The sequence below is a fragment of the Nestor notabilis genome, unplaced genomic scaffold (assembly GCF_000696875.1).
Source record: "Nestor notabilis isolate BGI_N333 unplaced genomic scaffold, ASM69687v1 scaffold11577, whole genome shotgun sequence".
Classification (NCBI taxonomy): Eukaryota; Metazoa; Chordata; class Aves; order Psittaciformes; family Psittacidae; genus Nestor; species Nestor notabilis.
Genome location: NW_009936952.1, coordinates 14,059 through 34,082, shown reverse-complemented (window position 1 = coordinate 34,082; position 20,024 = coordinate 14,059). Strand labels below are relative to the sequence as shown.

The window sequence follows — 20,024 nt, the reverse complement described above, 5'->3', positions numbered from 1 at the left end:
TTCCCTACAATATAGGTCAGCAACCGCAATGGAATTGGATTTCTTTTTTGTAAAAAGTGAACCTTCACTTCCTAGTACAAAAAAATAACACAGGAGGACAAATAAGTAAGAAAAAGTATTTAGAATCATAGAATCATAGAATTGTTCAGGTTGAAAAAAAGCTTTAAGATCATCGAGTCCAACCGTTAACCCAGCACTGCCAAGTCCACCACTAAACCATGTCCCGAAGTAGCACATCTACACATCCTTTAAATACCTCCAGGGATGGCGGCTCAACTACTTCCTGGGCAGCCTGCGCCAGTGCTTGACAACCCCTTCTGTGAAGATATTTTTCCTAATATCCAATCTAAACCTCCCCTGGTGCAACTTGAGGCCATTACCTCTTGTCCTATTACTTGTTACTTGGGAGAAGAGACCGATCTCCACCTCACTACAACCTCCTTTCAAGTAGTTGCGGAGCAAAACCGTCTTCCCTGAGGCTACTTTTCCCCAGACTAAACAACTCCAGTTCCTTTATAACACTTGTTCTCTAGACCCTTCACCAGCTTCATTGCTCTTCTCTGGACACACTTCAGCACTTCCATGTCGTCATTGTCATGAGGGGTCCAAAGATGTTTAGTAACACATCTTTGTACTATTGCAGTGTAAATGACATTTTAAAATAGAAATGTTTTGTATTTAAATAGATACATTCTTACTCCCACATTTATTGAGAATGAAATATGAAACGCCACTCTGACTTTCCTGATTTAGGGTTATCTGGACCCATTTAGTGTTCCTCTTCTCAAAGCTACTTTTACAACTCCTCTTAGCAAAGCTTGTATTTTTTTACTATAATTTACATGTGACTTATCAACTTTTCCATGTGGGACAACAAATAATACCTATCAATCAGTATTATATGTCTGTGCTACAGTCCTACAGAAACTTAAACCAGTGCTGAATGATGTAAAGGAAAGAACAAAACAGAATCAAAACAATTCCTTAGGATTTCCTGATTCCCAAATTCAAATTCTTCATCTGTGATTATTTTAAGTATCCAACAGCTCTAAACCAACAGTGACACCCGAACAAATGAAAGGCATACTGGAAATCAAGGCCACTTACTCTTGCTGTTATGTTACCAGTATTATAAACAGAAATGCTGTGGGTTTATAATTAAAGGCAGTCAGATTTCCTGACACGTTGGACTGAACACAGACTTGTCATTTACACTTTCTGATCAACTAGATATCCTTGGGATAGGGCTTGTTTCACTTACTTTACTTGCTAACAATATAGTCTTCTATACTAGACTTAATTGTGCACACTTTATTTACAGACAACCTAGTGAATAGGGATTTCTAGATCACAATACACCTGACTTCATGATGAGACAAACTGTGCTCTTGAAGCACTTGCTTTTTGCTGTAGACTACAAAGGCAGCATATGAGAGTAGCTCAGAAACAGATACCAAAATAGCCAGTACCTAAATTTGGTTGGATGAATTCCAGTCTTTTGCTCTGCAAGAAACTGGACACACGAAGGACTAATTTTAAATACGTAACTGAATAAAATACTTTAAGGTCCTAATTTTGTACGTAAAGCACATAAATTATTTTCCAATGTTACCATGAACAAAACTTTTGATAAAAGTGCTTTTTTATGGGAAGTACTTTATCACAAATACAAATAACAACTGATTTATGGTGATGGTCCAGCCATGGTACACTAGATTTGGATTATAAAAATTAAAAAGAAAACTGATTACCTTCACTATCAATATCATCACTCAAAGGAAAAAGACTGTCCACTAATGGGTCAGAAACAAAATTCCAATCATAGTTTTTATCCACTCCATCTTCAGAGAAGTTTAAATCAGAAGTGGCTCTTGATCTATCCTCTGAAATATGCTTCATTTGGAATTTAAGCACCATTCTTGCTAGTGCGGAACCTGCATCTGTACATATAAGAAACCAAAAAGATATCATGTTCTCCAAGAAACACAAATAGCTTAAAAACAATAGAAATAATTTGATTTATTTTCAAGGTTTGGCCGTCTTTCTATAACCAGCTGAATGCTATGAAGAGATCTTCAAGTGAATATCTTGATCTAAAACACTTACATAAGACCATCAAGAAATATTAACACATTTTGTATAGCAAAATCTATATATACTCACTTTGTTTTCTTAATGGAGTAAGTTTATCTGGGAACAAAGGAATGAGCCAGGAAGGTTCTAGTCTCCCAATACCAAATCCTCCAAGACATATACTGCTGTTGGTGACATCAAGGCTAAGCTTCTTTAAGAGCAAGCTGATGATTTGACTATCTCCTCTCTTTATGCTGATGGTTAAAGCACTCCGAATATCCTGCTCTCGAGCACCATTGGCTAATAGCAATTCCACTAATTTAGGATTATTTCCTTTCTCACAAACCTAACAGAGAAAAGCAATTAAAAACATTTATGTGAAGCACTCAGACAACAGCCCAGACTGCATTAACAGACGTGTCTCAAATTCAGATTCATTGTATTTTTATGATCATGTCTCTTTTTCAATTACACAATTTCCTGCTCCACAGAGCATTTGCCTGCCTAAGGCACCTGAGTACCAACTCCCATTTTCCCGAAGTCTTTGTCCAAAATATAACAAATGCCTGAGTTCCGTAATTTCTGCCATGAGTGCAAACAATTTCCAGGCAAAAATGAATGGTAATTTATATAGTCTGGTTATTGCATGTGGTCTATGACACTCCATTTATTTATCTGTTCAGTAGAGAAAAGACACTTGGGGTTATTTTGCAATGTCATCTGGATATCAGATGAACAGGCAACAATGGTGAGACTCATCAAGCCTTGCCTAGTCCACTGGCTTTACACCTTCCAACCTCAGCCTGCAGAGCTACACAGAGCAGTGTTGATTGTGAATATTACAATCTTTTCAGAAATATTTCCAGTTACTTCTGTATTTCCACTGTTGTTTGCTAACACTGATGTGCCTACTTCAGACTCCATGGATGGATGGTTGGTTCTTATCACCCAGTCAGCTCTGCCAGAGGACGTGAAGACTTCCTAATTTACTTAGACAGGACTGGTGGGGTTCTCTTGGACCCTTTAAAACTTTGACACTGAAGCAAAATTAAGAAGTGCTCATACACTCCATGTCTCAAAAAAGCTTTTAAAGACAGTCACACTTAGCAAGTAGCACTTATAAGCAGGTGGGAACAGCCTCTCCCTTGGCATGGCTGAATCCAGATGGGATGTTTGCCTGTGGCCTTATTTAGGACACAAACACGTTTCAAATAGCTGATGCTCTGGATGGGGCAACTGTCTGGACAGAGTGTAGAACTGCAGGCATTTCAAGATGTTATATTATTATAGCTGTGTTGATAAAAATTCAGGAATCTATCCAGAACAGTTAAATCAGCACAAAATCTGATTACTATAGTCAGCACAATCTGATTAATTAAGTACAACACAAAATAAAAAAAACCCAAATCCACCATTCGAGAGTAGCCATTTTGGGTGAAGTCATCTTTGCAGGTCTAGAACAGGGTAGGACTAACCACACTGAAACCTATCTTTGCACGGTGCTGCCTGCTGGCCCATCTATAATTAGCTTCAGAGAGCTTGGAAAGAGACAAATTTGAAGTACCAGTTCATGGACTGGGCTCTAATGGGCTTGATGATACCTATGCCTGATTAGCTCAGAAAAAATGAGAGGAACTTTGCAAAGCTTGAGCTCAAGTCTTCTTCCTCAAAAATAAGCCAAAGCTAATGTGAAGTCAGTACTTGATTGAATCCAGGTTTGCATGTGAACACGGTGAACCATCAGAAAGCATGGACTTTAAAGTGAACTTGTATCAGAACTGAACTGGCAGTGTGGGCATATTCTAAGTGTGAGTGAACCTAGAAGCTTCAATAAAGTGAAGGGTGTTTCAGTGAACACCAGGCTGACTCTGTAGCCACTGTGAGTAGCAATGGTTAATACCAACCCAGTCACAGTTAGACCGCACTGGGTATTGCTGCAGTGTTCTGCCAAATATGTGTTTACATGAAAAGAGAAAGGAACACAAAAGCACAAATTTTACAGCAATAAAACTATATATTTCCATATATTACCTGATAGATCAAAGAGTTTGTCTTTGTCTTCTTATTAATATCAGCTCCAAGTAGAAGTAAACATTCAGCCATAATACTATTGTACTCAATACATGCTTTTTCCAGCATCATATTTTTTAAATCATCATTTTCAGCTATTTTAGCAAAACATTTACAACACAGGCTTTGAAACTGAATGGGAAGACAAACAATCAAAGTTAGGAGAAAAAAAAACACCAAACTTTTTCAACTGTGGAGCTGTCAAAAGAGAGAAGATACCTGTCGATCTCTCTTGTCCGTGAAACACATAGACATCTGGTAGAAAATGACTGTATCAAATGATTCATGTATCAGCAGCTTTGCAAAACAAGGTGACAAACCAAGAATTGACAAGATTGCATGAAATCCCTAAAAACACAAAGAGAAGACTGAAATAAGTACAGTGGTAAAAAGTGTCATTTTAAAACACGTTACGCAACAAAGTAGTATTTCAACCAAAAGATATGTGCTTTATTTTTTTGTTTTGTTTTAGTTTGCTTTTAAACATGCAATAATTCACAACTGGAGAAGATCAGGAGAGAAGGCAAAACCACCAGGTGTCTCTGAGTTTATAGAGCTGTAGTTTCATGCTTGCTTAGCTGACCCGCTTAAGCAGATATTAACTGACACTTTGAAAAGCCAAATTATGCACCATAATATCTGGCAACGTCCTGCCTGGTGGTGACAAATGTACTCGTGATTTCCTGAAAATGTACAGAGGAAACAATCTCCTCCTAAGGATACAGGGTAAAGATGCATCCCCTGTCACAGTGTGTTGCTCTGTAATTCTTGAATTTGAAAAGAATACACAGTCTAAATGCAAATTGCAACACATGTTTCTAAAAACTAAAAAGAAATACAAAATCATCCCATGATTCTGCAAGTAGGGTTTACCTAGAAGGGTGGCCTGTGTAAATTAGGGACTCCTGAGACTAAATCACTTCAAGTAATTTCCTTATTCCATCATATTATTTTGATTTCTCTTTATATTGGTTGCTAAGCTAAACTTGGAAGGGTTGGGGGAAAAACAGCAGTAAAGAAGGGAGGCTGTACTTGCAGTGTTTTCACATTGATCTGAAACAGAAGTACAGAAACTCTCACAGGAAGCTGATCTCACAGGCAGGCTCCATTCCACTAGAAAAATGAAACTGGCAACAAACAGGGAAAGCTTCTGAAGCAGACGAAACAGAACTTTCACATGAGCAGGGCTGAACATGAATGTTCCTTCCATATTCAGAAGTAGATCCAAAGTCTGACACAGTATTCCAGTAATATCCTTCTTAAATATAGCATTCCTATACTAAGCTTATTGCTGGTGACAGGGCTGGGACCAAGTTATTTTCCATTGTTTTTCAAAGAAGGGCAATCAATACTATAATGATGGTTACTTCATTAAGATTGACTGAATGATGAACTGAGAATTTGTTCTAGTTTGCAGACCTCAGGAGTCTTCAGTACTAGCACCTAAACCTATGCTTTTACATGTTCTGGATTGAATATATGCCTCCAAGAAAACCATCTCTATGGCAAAAATACCGGTTTAATTAAAAGAGGCTTATGCTAATGTAGTAATTGCAATAAAATAAAGGAAGTAACTAAAATAAGGAATTATACTTAAAATATAACTACATTAAAATAATTTACTAAGTTTTTGCCTTTCACATTTATCTTTGTATGTAGGAATAACACATACATGCATCTGGATTTCAGTGACCTCTTTAAATCGTCGCAGAGTAGAAACCAGAACTGTTGACAGGACATGCATAGTTGCGATACACAAAGTCTTTCTTGTAATCAAAGAGCGTAGAAGACTCAAACCTAAACACTGTATGTCTAGAAGAAAAAAAGAAATATTAATAATGTTGCTTATTCAGACATAATGAGTGGAATAAACCCATGACCTAAGTAGTGTTATATTTCTAATATTCCAGAAAATTATTTGCATAAGCTACTACAGGGCCAGGCATAACTACAGGGTAGATGAACCTGAGGGCTGTGCAGTTCTGCAGCGTTTTCTTGCCATGTAGCCTACATCACATCCAGTACTCAAGAGTGTAATAAGTAAGTTACAGCTATAAATTAATCAGCCCCTCCTACTAAGCCATTTGTATTCTACTAACATAATACCTTCTTTACCTTGTTCATCTGGATACATCTGTAGGGTGTGAAGTACAGTGTCAGTAGCTCCTTGCTGGGTTAAAATTTCTAGTGCACCAGTGCACTCAGCTACAGAAGCAAGTAGTTTTAATCCACACTTCTGAATGCTAGGATTTCCAATAAACTAATGGAGAAATGAACATGAAATGAGATCAAGTTTCTCTGCTTACAATGGCAACAAAAGAGTTGCTTGTTCTTAAAGCTGTTCTTTAAGAAAAAATGATTTTTCTTAAGTATGAGAAATTACAGCAAATGTGACAATAAATTACAATAAGCACAACTTCAAAAAAGTTTCCTTTTCAACCATCAGTTTCAGCTGCTCATAACCTCCCCAGATTTTCACCTTTGATTCTGAAAACATTCCCTAGGTAGTTTTGTAATGGAGAGTAGGGGTTTTTTCCCCTCAAAGTTCCAATACAACCATTCACAAGTTCACACCATTTTGCTAGGACAAGGAAAGCCAGAAAATGTACTTCCTTTGTGGTTAAAAAGGAACATAAATAGGGTTCTTTGAGGACCAACACAAGTGATAAACATTGTACCAACTGGAAAAAAAAAAGAATAGAAAAAGATTTGAAGCAACATACTTACTAACTACCACACCCCTTCAAGATTTTAAAAGTTTTAGGTTTAGGTATATAGAAATTCAGCAGGTTATTTGTGACTATTTTTCCCAATTTTCTCCACTTTTAGATGGAGAAAACCTAGATGAGGCCTAGATCTGAAAGTGTGCATAGCTGACACAGTGACTTGAAAGTCTACAAAATTATTTCAGTGGAGTTATGCCCATCTTTCTCCTTATTTCTCCTCTATTTTTTCATTAAAATGTGTTAACTTCTAGCCCTTCCAGTTGATAGAAGTAGTATCCCAAAACAAAAACCAGCTGGGTCAGACAAAGCATTCGGGATGCTCAAGGGAAAAAAAAAGTGCCTTGTTTTTGTAAATATCATTTAGAGTTCCTGTTTAAGGGATCATCTCATACACTCTGAAACTGAAAGTAAGAAAAAACCCCAAACAAGAAATGAAACCCAGGAGTTAAGATTGATTGTATCAAGTCAATAGGAAAATCAACACAGAACTAAAACTTAGAAATGATTCACCATTGCAAGTGCAAAATAGTGACACAATCCATTAGAATAAAGCTTTAACTATACCCTGTTCAAAGCATTAAGCACCAATGAATGAGTTCCCTCCAACAGACACTGGCTTTTAATGACTTTTATTGTAAGTGCAAAAGCAGCATCTCCCACGTCTCTGGAAGAACCATTCTGGTGTTCATTCCTTGTATCTGCAACAATGGAAAACAGCCTTCATCAGAAGAACAGCTTGAATATTCTCCCCAGTACTAACCCAGTATTATTAACCCAGTAGAACAAATTGAACACACAAGGGACTCAGAGTGCGTGTTTCAGATCCTGTGACGTTTTCAGAATGCTGTTGTTACACATACTGGAGTCCCTCCAGATTTACATTGTAATGTGAGGACATTGTGTTTGAAACGACAATTTCACCATGTATTTGCTCACTTATTACTGTGAAAATGCAGAATCATGCCAAATAATTTTGCCTAACGTACAGTGCAATATATTATTTTTTTATCTATGGGATTTCTTGGTGTTCCTGAGACCTTCTTCAGAATGCCTCTTCCTTCTGGAAAGGAGATGTTATACAGAAGCTATAAACTAGTTGCTCTTTCTCATTTGGCAGCACATCATAGGCCAAATTTTACCCACAGATGACGTTAAGTGGAAGGTGAGTACAAATAAAAGAACAGAGAAAGATCTTTCACATTTACCTTTCTAGTAGCTATTGGCACTGCAGTCAAGTGGCACTACAGAAAGTGTCCAGAAATCCTTTAGAAGTCACTTCAGCATTCATATTTGTTCCAATTACTATTTTCCCTATGAATTACTTTCTCTTCCCTAATTAACCTGCAAGTTCCAACAACCAGTTGGCACTCTGATTACACTTTAGAAGGCTCTCATTTCCAGGATACTGGCAAACAAAAAAGTGCCTTGCCTACATGCTAGAATCAAGTCTTAATCCTGCTGTTTATTAAAAAAAAATAATAATATTGTAATTCAAAGAATAGAAGGAAACTGAAAACCTGCAGTCAGTCTACATATTAGGCAAGTTACTAGTTTCAGAGTTACTGGTTTTGTAAATATTCAACTAAAACTGCTGAGAGAAGTTGTTCTGAAAAAAAACCCAGTACCCCATGTCTGTACTATCACACTTAACATCAGAGGAAAAAAAGCAGGATATAAGCAGTAAACTGGTAAGAGTTAAAACTTTCCCCAAATTCTTCGAATGGTACGGAACTAACAACATATTTTTCCCACTCTATATTGCCTTTAAAGGTTGGGGCTTTTTAGTAATTTCTAAGCTAGTCAGTTTGGCTTTTTCATTTTCTGTAAAAAATAGGATGTAACAGTATATTTCATATCTTTAAATCACTGTCTTTATTTTTTGATATCAGAGGTCCAATTTTTATATTCTTTCCAAGAGATACTATTAAAACAATTACATTTTGTGGTACAACAATGTGGATGTCCTTATCACTGATTGCTCTTAACTTAAAGGGTTGTAAACACACTCACTCCCTGAATTCCCTAAAGTAATGGAGCTAACTCTTCACTGATGAAACCAAGGGGAAATCAGCAGTGATCATTTTGCTCTGTTACTTTCAATATCTCAAAAATCTTTCAACATCTTGTATGTTCCTGAAGAGTTATAGCTGCTCTTTGCTGCATACAGAACACCAGTAAATTTTGTGAAGTCACATTAAAGGCTGTTTCATTAGATAAGAAGGACTAAAACCCAGCTACCTAATTCTATTTTTCGCTTTGGTGTATCTTTTTGGATGACTTACCTGGCATCATAAATTGTAAAAGGACTCGAAGTGCTTCCAGCTGTACAGAGAGTGATTTTTCATGTTTCCTCATGGCTTTTACAACTTCTGATCCAGCTACTGTCATTATATCCAGATGAGGGAAGCTGAAAATATTGTTTGTAAAATCAGTAAAAAGAATGCCTTTCTAAACTTTACTTGTATTTGCTTCCTTAACACTGTGTGATATCCCTTTAGAATATTGTAAATCTGGCCTGAGCTATGAAATATATATTAAACCATGGTGCTTTCCTTTGGCATGGCAAATGTATAATTTTCATGCCATTCCATGAATTCAGTCTGTGTGACTAATTTAATTCTAGACTATGGAGAGGTAATTTTCTATCCAGTCCAGAACAGTGATACACAGAGAATACAGTATTTCATTCAGGGTGAGAGGTGGATTCACATATTTCACTTTGATTCCAGTCCAGATATGTGAAAAGACACATCTTCCTTAATTTAGTGCTCCACAGCTATCATGAAGTACTGATGAATTGTGAGACACTTTGAGAATAAACAGAAAAATATCAATCATGTTAGGTTCTAATCTTGAAAAAAAAAAAATAATCTCAATGTCATCAGCATTCCTACAAATGGCAGTAACCAAAGACCACTAATTCATTTTTAAGGTTATTTTATGTTTTTGTTTTATAATACTTTTTATTCTCATTAACATGTTTATGGAAGTTTTGAGATTTTCTTCTGTCTAAAATTAAACTAGTCACAAGAAATCTGTGACTATATCTTGAATCTGTAATTTTTTCACAGACAGCTTAGCATATATAAAAGTTTCAGCGATGGCTGGAAAAACTTGGCAAGACACTTGGAATCAGGTTCCCACCCTGTATACCAGTATTTATGAGTCACAAGTTTGATTTTCCAGTCACGTTCTGGAGCACTTTCAGAAGCCAACACAAAAGTAATATTAACACAATGTTCTCTTAATAATCAGAGCTATATTATGGGAAATTTCTTAGTTCTCAGTGGAATTCAGTGTGGCTAAGAGGAGGGGAGACTACGTAGCAAGAGTCTATTCAAACCTCACTGCTCAATAACCATGAAGGGAAGAACATACAGCTCCTCATGCATGTAGGGCTTACAAAATCCAATGTCTTGAACAGGTCTGTCAACCTGTGGTCAATTTTAATCAGTGAAACAAACCTCCACTTTGGAAGTGGCCATGTGTTTTTAAGTATATTACCTTCCTTCAAAAACATGATTCAGAATTCTGCAGGCGCTTTCAGCCACTTCAGGAGAATATGGATGTTTCCTCATTATATCCAAAATATTCATATGTATGCCTTTCACCAGAAGTGTCTTCCTAATATTTACTACAACACAAAAAAGCAAGCATCCTATAAGTAAATCTCCCTCACTTTATGTATAGTTCTCAAACATAACAGAACTGCTAACTTTTTGCCTCCTTCTTTTGATTCTTTTACTCACCAAACACACGTTATATAAGTATAAATTAGAATGGGAAACAGTTTGAGCTGAAGCTGACATCTGTTTGCATAGTTTAATCAAAACCATAATAATTTAGCAAGTTTAAATACATCTGCTATTTCTACTTACATTAAGTTAACTACAGCTCTACTTACTTCTATTTTCAAAAATGTTTATTCGTACAAAACTTTTCTTCTTAATTGCACTCTGTGATCATGTAGGAAAGCTAGAATTCGAAGCTTTGAAAAATCTTTTAACTTCAAAGATAAGACTTCAAAAGTGAAAAGATACTTATTCACTCTATTTACTGTTAATTCTTTTTTTAAAAATCCAAATACCCAAGCACGTGTTGTAGCTATAACTGTAACCAATACAGCTTAGAACACTATAAAAATATTCTACATTATCATGGTAACTACCATCAATTCTTAACATTCCCACTTCAGAGCGTCACTTCGAATGGTTAATACAAGCAATATTGCATGGTGCCAAGGGGTTTTACTACGTTTCTTTGCATTTACAAGGAAATCTAGTGATAGGACAAAGGGGAATGGCTTTAAACTGAAAGAGGGTAGATTTAGGTTAGATATTAGGAAGAAATTCTTCATTATGAGGGTGCTGAGGTGCTGGCACAGGTTGCCCAGAGAAGCTGTGGCTGCCCCATCCCTGGCAGTGTTCAAGGCCAGGTTGGATGGGGCTTGGAGCAACTTGGTCTAGTGGAAGGAGTTCTTGCCCATGGCAGGGGGGTTGGAATTAGATGATCTTTATGGTCCTTTCCAACACAAACCATTCTACAATTCTATGTCTGTCATTTCTGGTATAAGCACATTCATTTGGGAGGAAAAAAAGAAGGGGGGGCGGAAATTGCTTTAGATTTCCAAAGGGAATCAGAAGCCCACCTGCCAATAACATTTGATGAAAGTACCTCCTATAATATATGATAACAATATGCATATATGCATACATTTATGAGATCTATTTCTCAACAAATACATATTTATCTCATAAAAAACTACAAAATCTTTTCATTGTGAGGTTTCATGTACTGGGATGGCTCAATAACCTAGTGATAAAACAATGCTTTCTCACCTAGAGAACAGTAATTAACTGCTAGCCTTTTTCTTCCTATCTAGCCAGTGGTTTTCAATGTGCAGTCTACAAACCACTTGAGGTCCATAACCATTTCAGAGGGTTCTGGAAAGATATCTAATAAAGCAGGCCAACTGTCAGTAGGCTTAAACATTCTACCCAGGGGTCCACATCTCCACTGAAAAATTTTGAGGGGGTCTGCAAATTAAAAGAAGTTAGGAAACCATGTTAGGGCACAATCAGGACTAAAGCAATCTTGGAAACTGTTATGCACATGCTTAACTTTCTATGCACGACTTGATTCACTGAAGTCAACAGGACCGCTCAAATAAAAAGAAAGCAAGAAAATGGTATTTGTCAGGCTGTAATCCTCACTCACATGATTTTCAACAAATGCTGCTCTTGATGAAATTCAAACGTGATAAATGTTTAAACAAGCACACAAAGAGAACACACTCTTTTCAGGTCTCCTGCTCCAAAGAATTGCAATTGCAACACATAAACTGGCAAAGAGCTCTTTATTTCCACATACTTTCTTTGATACTAGCCAACAATAGCTTCTTCAAAGCAAGGAATAAGCTTCCTACTAAACACAACTGCATAATATTCTAATGACAGGGAATACTGCATTCATACAACAGCACACTAAGTAGTATTTAATATTACAGCAATAACTTTCTGCTGAATTAGAAAGTAAAGATAATTAAATTCTCTTACCATTTTGTTGTGATAAAATGGCCAAGGTACTAGCAGCTGCCTGAAACACTTCTTTTGAAGAGGAGTGCATCAGCATGGAAAGCATCACCGCTCTGTCTATTGGGAACCTTTCACAGAGAGAAACAAATCACTGCACACTGACAATATTACAGCAGTTATTTTCTAATTGTAGTTCAGCTTCCTAAAAAGGTTATTAAGTGACATCATTAAATTTCAGGTGAGTGTACTCAGCTTCTAATATGTTTCTAGAGCAACACCTGACAGAAAGCCCTTTGCAAACTGTGCATGTTAGCCTACTGAATTCACTTGGAACCACGCTTTCCAAGTGACTTGATGCTGAGGAAGGGGTACAGGCTCACTAAAATTTGAATGAGTGAAATTTTAAGCAACTCTGAGAAATAGTTTAGATAAAATGGAAGTCTGTGTATTTCCCATGCCTAGATTCTCCCTGATGAGGCAGCGCCCCCTCTACTATGCTATGCTGATTTGCTGGAAAATGAGCACTGCTTTTCCATATTCCTTATGTACTAGAAATCTTCTCTATTTTCTTACACTGTTTAATCCTCCATATCCTTGTTGCAACTGAAGAAGTTCCTTGCGAGCTGTAAAGATTAGCTCTATTAGACTGTGTTCTGACCCTTTGTTAAGACACCAGCAATTTTGCTTGAGTCAAGATTAGCACACTTTTCCAGAAAGAAACATTCCCAAGTGTTGTTGATCACCATTCATTCCATCATGTATTAGAAAACAAGAAAGAAAAGAAAAATAATTGAAACATGAGACCCCAAATGGCCTCATAGAAGGCTTTCATTTTTTCCATTTGCCAAAATACAGTTCAAGATATCAACACTGACTGATTATCACCATCTCCAATCTTCTCATGAAGGTTGCGTTGATACAGGAACAGATTTTTCAAAGCCCAGCATGCAGCCTCCTAAATATAAACCAGAGGAGACAAAAGGATTAAGAAAATGTGCCCTTAGAGTATCAGAAATATATGGAAAAGATTTAAAAGGTTTGACTTTTTTTCAGTCCATGACAATGGTACAAGGTGCTTTACATAGAAATACAAGATGTGGACTGTCACAGTCTTTACAGCTGGGATAGGCCTGAGTTACAAGCATGTGCCATATTGTCATTATTTGATTTGCATTTTGATACCTATTTTAGGCCAAGATTAATTCTTCTGTTGATCAGCCTGTGTTTTGCTACTGCATACGGGGGTGCTACATAAACAACAATCTTTGGGTGGCCAAAGTTTCAGGTAACAAGCCTCATTGTAACCACCTACATTTGGTCCAAAGGAGTAACTGAAACCAGTTGAGGTGAACAAAGATAAGAAAGGCAAGAAAGGTAGGATTTACTTTAAATCTAATCCAGTCCTTACAGCCATGTTTTCCAAGGATATACAGGAAAAAGGGATATTGCCAAAAATTTTATTTAATGTATAATGCAGTCTTTCCATACCCCCATCATCCTGAAATTCTCACCAGCACATCTGTGTTTTTTCGGTGCAGTTCTAATGCTCTGTAACACGCTTCCAACCAGCATAATTTTTCTTCTTCCTCCTCTTCTTTTCTTTCCTCTAAGTCTCGGTTTAAGAATATTGTTTCAGCTGAAATATAAAATATTTACAATAAATTCTTATTGTGAAAACAAAACATTTATGTCTTAACTTTCCTGTAGTCATAGAAAGTTAAGCCATGCTCACACTGCCTATGTGTGAAATTCAGTGGGAGGATTAGTCTTTTCTGGGATGGGAGAAGTCTTTTGACATAAACTCTATGACAAATTTGAAAAATGGCTTTTAGGTTATAAAGGGACTAAAAACTTTAATTACGTTGTAGTGGATTAGGTACATAGTTATAAATCAGTCAATGCTCAGCCTCTGAAAAGATCTGCACATCCTGTTTTTTGTTGTATATTTACATACAGAATACCACAGACATAAAATACACCTATGATTCATTTGTATGTAACCACTTATCACAGAGCCATCCTCACTCCAAAACAGTGCCATTAAAAAATGAAATGCAAATTGCAGATAGATATCAGGTCCCACAGAGTGCAATAGAATTTCAAAGAAATCATTTTATATCCATGATTTTTCAGCATTTAAGAGAAAAAAAGTATCAACATTAACCACAATATCTGAGGTTTACTGGATCTGTACTGGTTTCTAATCTTTGCTGTTCTACTGAGTTCTGTATTCTATTGACTTCTGAACAATTACTCAAAGACAAAGAGGATCAAATCCTTAGCTTTTTGCCACTGACTTCTGTTTCAAAATAATACCTGGAGTGTACTCAAGGAAAAGTTTAAATCTTTTAATTGACTTCAGGACTCAAGCACAAGCATTGATTTGGTGTTGTCAATGCCACAGTATGACAATTACTGTCATAAATGGCAAACACAGCATCAAATTAATGTTGTTATCTCTAGAAATTCTATGTTAAGTCGGGATTATCCAATATTTGCTTATGAAAAAACAGATTGCTTTGTTAAGACGTGTCAACATAAATTACAAGCTCTGAACACTGTGAAGATGTTGGGCATATGATATGAACACAGCCATGTCATAGTAAAACAACAAACAAATCTAGCTCTGTGAAAGCTATCCTGCTTGAGGCTTTCATGTTAAAGAAATGGAGTTCAAAATGATTACAGGAAACTACCAGTACAAAAAAAAATAACAAGTGGACAGATAAATTAAGTTATTTATGTATTTAGGAAGAGATTTACTCACTCAGAAGAGCTAAGCAACTGAGAGCTGCAGCTTGTAACTTTGCATTTTCAGGATATGTTTTAACAGCCTTCACAATGACTTCTGGAACCTTATGTAATACAAGGATATTGAAAAAATTTCCTGAAAATACAGAAGATATTAAATGAATATAAACACATATCTACAGCTTTACAAGCATTTAACATAAATTTGTCAGCACACAATGCATGAATTTTATAGCAAACATTATATTTCTTATTACAGGCCTTGACACAACCATGTTTTACTAGTGCAGAGAAGAGGTCAAGGATAAAAAAACATTGGCATCTAGGTTCTTTGTATATTTTTTTTACAAAAGGCTGAGGTTGAATGCAAAATGAAGTGCACATGGTCATCAAAATAAGAAAAATACAGTCAGTGTATCACTTGCAGACTTCCTGCCAGGAAGCAAATGCAGTCCTGGTCTTGAATTCCTGCAATGCTTTGTTTTATCCTGTCAAACAAATGGTTTAACCCTGGTTTACTCTCTGGTTTTGCCCTCCTTATTAAATAGATCAAAGTCAGCATTAGAAATACAGAATGCATATATTCTGGAACAGTAGAAAGAACTATCCTTCTATGATAAATGTATTTAAAGCATAACTTTTACTATAGGCTATACAGTATTTTATATCATAGGTTGAATATAAGGAATTCTGAAAAAAGCAAGCAAATGAAAATAACTTCCCCATTTGTAAAAACAAATATCATGCATAAAATAATACAGCAACACTCACTTTGTAAAAGACAGTTTGATAGCTATGGTTTCTAATTTAATATTTGTTGTTGTTTAATTCTTGATGAGTAAAAGTGAAAATCACTCTAGCAATGTGAAAAGTCAGATTACAATCTGTATCAGTGTTTCTCAAATCCTTCAGATGAGGTATGAATTAAAAAGTCTCCCACATAAGAGCATCAAAAATATACTTACATACAGAAGAAAAGCTAACCTCATTTCACTTCTGTTCCTGAGTCCTATAGGTGCTGACTACCTTCAGTGTCTAGATTTTTCACCAGAAGATAAGTAATTCTCCCAATGTTTTATGATTCAATTCAATTAGACCAAGTCAATAGAATGCTTAACATCAGACTTTAAGGCAAGTCCTTTCCAGATTCATCATTCTAAAACCCCGGCCTTAACACCTATTATAAGTATGTCTGGAAAGAGTATTTTATTTCTTACCCTGCCTGTAGTAGTGTGGTCATGTTGTATCAGCATCGCTGTTTCTTGCCGTATTTTAATGGCAACATTTTTGTTTAATTCTTGATTACAATGTGTAAATATGTTACCTTACAAAATAGTCTTAGACTAGGTGGTGAGTAATTATGTTGGACTTGTGACTGGCAAAAAAGGTATTAGTCAGTTAAATTCTGATGACAGTCAAGTCCAGGATGGTCATTACCAGATTACCAAGAACACATGATGGTGCTTTCGGAAACCAGCAGACCTTGACTTTACCATGTCACTGCCAGTTAACATGGGTTTAGGAAGGCAGTGTCCATTAGAATAATTTGAGAAGCCACAGTGGCTATATGGATATCTTCTAGATTATTTCCAGGAGCACCTAGCAATTTCACATCTGTTTAGCTAACTGTGCGGTGCTGTGGACACCTCTTCCTATAACTCTCCTGAAGTGGTTTCTTACTAAGATGAGAGGCATTTGTTATGCTGAAAGAAGAATTGGATCTTGTGGCCGCTTTACTGCCACTGTTATGTGTTGGTCAGCATACACACATGACAAACATGTGACTGACACCAGGCTGCACTTAGATTGCACTTAGGGCAAGATCAAGGCATGTCAACATGTTGCTGTGTCTCCACAAGTGCTTGCTTTCCCTGCCTATCTGCAGTTAACCTACACAGGAAACCATTCAAAGGTAACATCATCTCTTGCTAAAAAACTGTAAATACCACCTCAGTGACCACCATATTTTCTTGAAATTTTTATTTAGCTTTCTGAAGGGTAACTGGAAGCTGCTCTGGTTTGCAGTCTCATTTGATTTTAATTTTCTACAATATCTACATGAAGAAGTGGAAGCACACGGTAAAAGGATGACTTAAGGGGAGTTATGCACTGGCACCAACATCTGCAGTAGCTTCAGGCCACCACCTGCAAGAGTTGGGAAGTTTAACTCATGAGAAAGAGCTTGGCTAAGTCCTTGATGAAGAAGAATCTGGCATGGAGCGGTAGCTCCTCAGGTATCTACTCACAGTGGTTTTGTATGCTGCAGGGGGAAAAACATGTATTTTCATTTGAACATCCTATTATGTGTTCCTTGGCAACTGCTCAGATCAGCTTGCTATAGTAGCAAGAGAGAGTGCAGAGCTGCTAGAAGGTACAATAAATCCCTTTTTGACATTGCCATCATTTCTCTTGATGTGACACTAGTCCATGTAAGTCCAGACAACCAAAGTACTTTTGCCCAAGCCAAAGGAAGTCCAGGGACCAGTGGGTTCTTTCACTGCTGCAGCACAGGGGACCCCAAGACAGGCACCATAGCTGGGCAGGAATACAGTACATGTCTCTGAGAGTAAACACACTGTAAGGAGGAAAAACACAGTCTCGGAGAATACCTCCCAGGTAATTCTGTAGCACCAGTTGTTTCTCACACACTCAGCATTGCCACTTCAAAAAAAGAAACAAATTTAGAAAGAATTTTCTTCCTTTCTATTGTAACTCTATATAGAATGGGGTGTCCTGATCTCCCATTCTCATCTTGTGCTTCTCCCATTCTTCTGTTTCACTTTTTTTTCCGTGGTCTGGTCTTTTATGGCAGCTTCTGTCATTGTTGCTACTGTTTAACACAAAAGGATACCATATTGACTGTGCCCAGCGCTACCTCAGTATGTTTACATCATTAGAGACAAAGAGCTGCATACCACTCTGAGGATTAACTGGAACAGTAGTACTCATTGCCTGTAATGCTTGCTGTCAGTTAACTCCGACTCCTACACAGTCACAGTAAGCTGACTATAAACAACTTTGAGAACTTACCCAATGTGAGCTTATGCAACAAACAGCAACTCACTTCCTGAACTGTTTCACTATCAGGAAAATTTTTCATCATTTCCACTATAACATTGTAGCAGCGAACATTTCCAGACATGAGCACTTCAACATTGCTGCCTGAAGAACCAAACAGAAACAAAAACTGCTTAAGCAAGAAAACTCTTGCTGATTGGATTCTAATTCAGACTTTATTTAAATAATTTATTTAGAAAACTGTGCCCATCTTTCAGTTTTTGCCTTGTAACTTGAGAGAAAGGTGGCATTTGTTTTTTCTTGGTATTGCCATAGAAGACTTTAATGACTACCAACACTTGGAAATAATTCATTAAGCTCACAGTCATATTAACATTGATGAATATGTTCCATCCTATACCAGGCCATGTAACAGAAACCTCGCCACAAAGTATTCTTATGTAACTTTTTTCTTAAAGCAGAACAAATTGTCTTAGAAATATTAATTCAATCTTATAAATGGTGTTTATAACATGATTGTGATCAGGTAAACATTTTATAATATTTCTGTAATATTCCTGGGGAGATACAATTAAGAGACAATTTCTCTTTTTTTAATAAATGTAATTTATTTGATTTAATCATGTTCAACCCAAACCATTCTATGACTCTATGATTCTGTGCTTGCCTAAGTTTTCCTTCTTTTTTAGGGGGCAACTTAGCAAGTTATTCTCTCAATTTAAATTAGTTCTACTGTACGCCTACTTTGTACTGAGGGTACAGAAATGTCCATCTAATGCTCCTGCAATATTTTCAAAGTCATTGCAAATTCTGTATTTCACAGAATCACTATTTACTGCTTATTTTGTAGGCCAGATACAGAAACCAACAGGACATTCACAATGAGCCAGTAAAGAGACAGAATGCACCCTTTCCTACTGAGGACAGAGTGATCCCATATAATTTAAGTAATAATGTATTAAGTAAATTAAGTAATTTAAGGCAAAACAGCATCATGATAGTTAGAACATTTATGAAAGCATCCTTGTAGTATGTCTCTCCAGGGTATGAGACAGAATATGAACCCAAAAAAATATTGGACAAAATCCTGACCCAGATTAAAGGGAGTGCTGTCACTGACTCCCAAGGGAGTTAGCATGACTCTCTTGAGGTCTATAAACTCTCTTAATCATTCTTTTCACAGCTTGGCTTTTCTGTATACAACATAAGAAGAATATTCACAACTGTATTATTAAAGATAATTAGTCTTTTTAAAAGCAGAAGGAGATTTTCTGATATTAAATAATGATAGTCTGTAAGTTGAAAAAGCAAGCTGAGTGGGAAGCATTTCTGAAGCATTCTATTTTATAGTGGGGAAAGGTACCTTTCACAACGCTTTTAGATGACAGCAGTTTATTCATGTCATTCTCAACTGTGCACAACTTTTTAAAGGAATGTTCCACAAATAGTATTGCATCACTTTCCCGGAAGTTATCATTTCACAGAAGACAATTACATTAAAATACTCAGAAGACTCCACAGTTGTTTCCACAATTGAAAGCACAATTAAATGTGCTTAATGTACAAATGTGGGGAGCTACCATTTCCCAGAACAAGCTAGAGAAAGGAAGGTGGAATAGATCTCATTTAACCACCAAAACTTGGTCATCTAGGTTCGCACAACAATTGATGAAGAGATCTGAGCACTCTGTGTGGTGATTCCTCCCACCTGTAACAGATACCTCTCTTAGGGTCAGGCAAATTTCATCTTCAGATGCCTTTTACTCTCCATTAAACAGAGGAGAAGCCATGATGGCTGCCAGCAACTACCACTTAGATGGCTAATATTGTGACCCATCACCGCACTATGGAC

At 36.6% G+C, this 20,024-nt stretch overlaps 1 protein-coding gene across 1 annotated transcript in view; it reads right to left on the bottom strand.

The window, feature by feature from the left end:
- Positions 1-20,024, bottom strand: part of LRRK2 (leucine-rich repeat kinase 2) — a gene marked incomplete at its 5' end in the record, with an annotated part of 65,628 nt that overhangs the window by 31,549 nt on the left and 14,055 nt on the right. The window contains 15 exons of the mRNA XM_010018598.1: positions 1-71; positions 1,752-1,940; positions 2,164-2,419; positions 4,105-4,275; positions 4,363-4,491; positions 5,816-5,955; positions 6,259-6,403; positions 7,434-7,567; positions 9,152-9,276; positions 10,374-10,503; positions 12,425-12,531; positions 13,279-13,358; positions 13,915-14,039; positions 15,171-15,290; positions 18,185-18,316. The exon at positions 1-71 is cut by the window's left edge and continues 72 nt beyond it. Of these exons, the coding sequence (XP_010016900.1) occupies positions 1-71; positions 1,752-1,940; positions 2,164-2,419; positions 4,105-4,275; positions 4,363-4,491; positions 5,816-5,955; positions 6,259-6,403; positions 7,434-7,567; positions 9,152-9,276; positions 10,374-10,503; positions 12,425-12,531; positions 13,279-13,358; positions 13,915-14,039; positions 15,171-15,290; positions 18,185-18,316 (2,054 nt within the window). The remainder of the gene's footprint in view (positions 72-1,751; positions 1,941-2,163; positions 2,420-4,104; positions 4,276-4,362; positions 4,492-5,815; positions 5,956-6,258; positions 6,404-7,433; positions 7,568-9,151; positions 9,277-10,373; positions 10,504-12,424; positions 12,532-13,278; positions 13,359-13,914; positions 14,040-15,170; positions 15,291-18,184; positions 18,317-20,024) is intronic.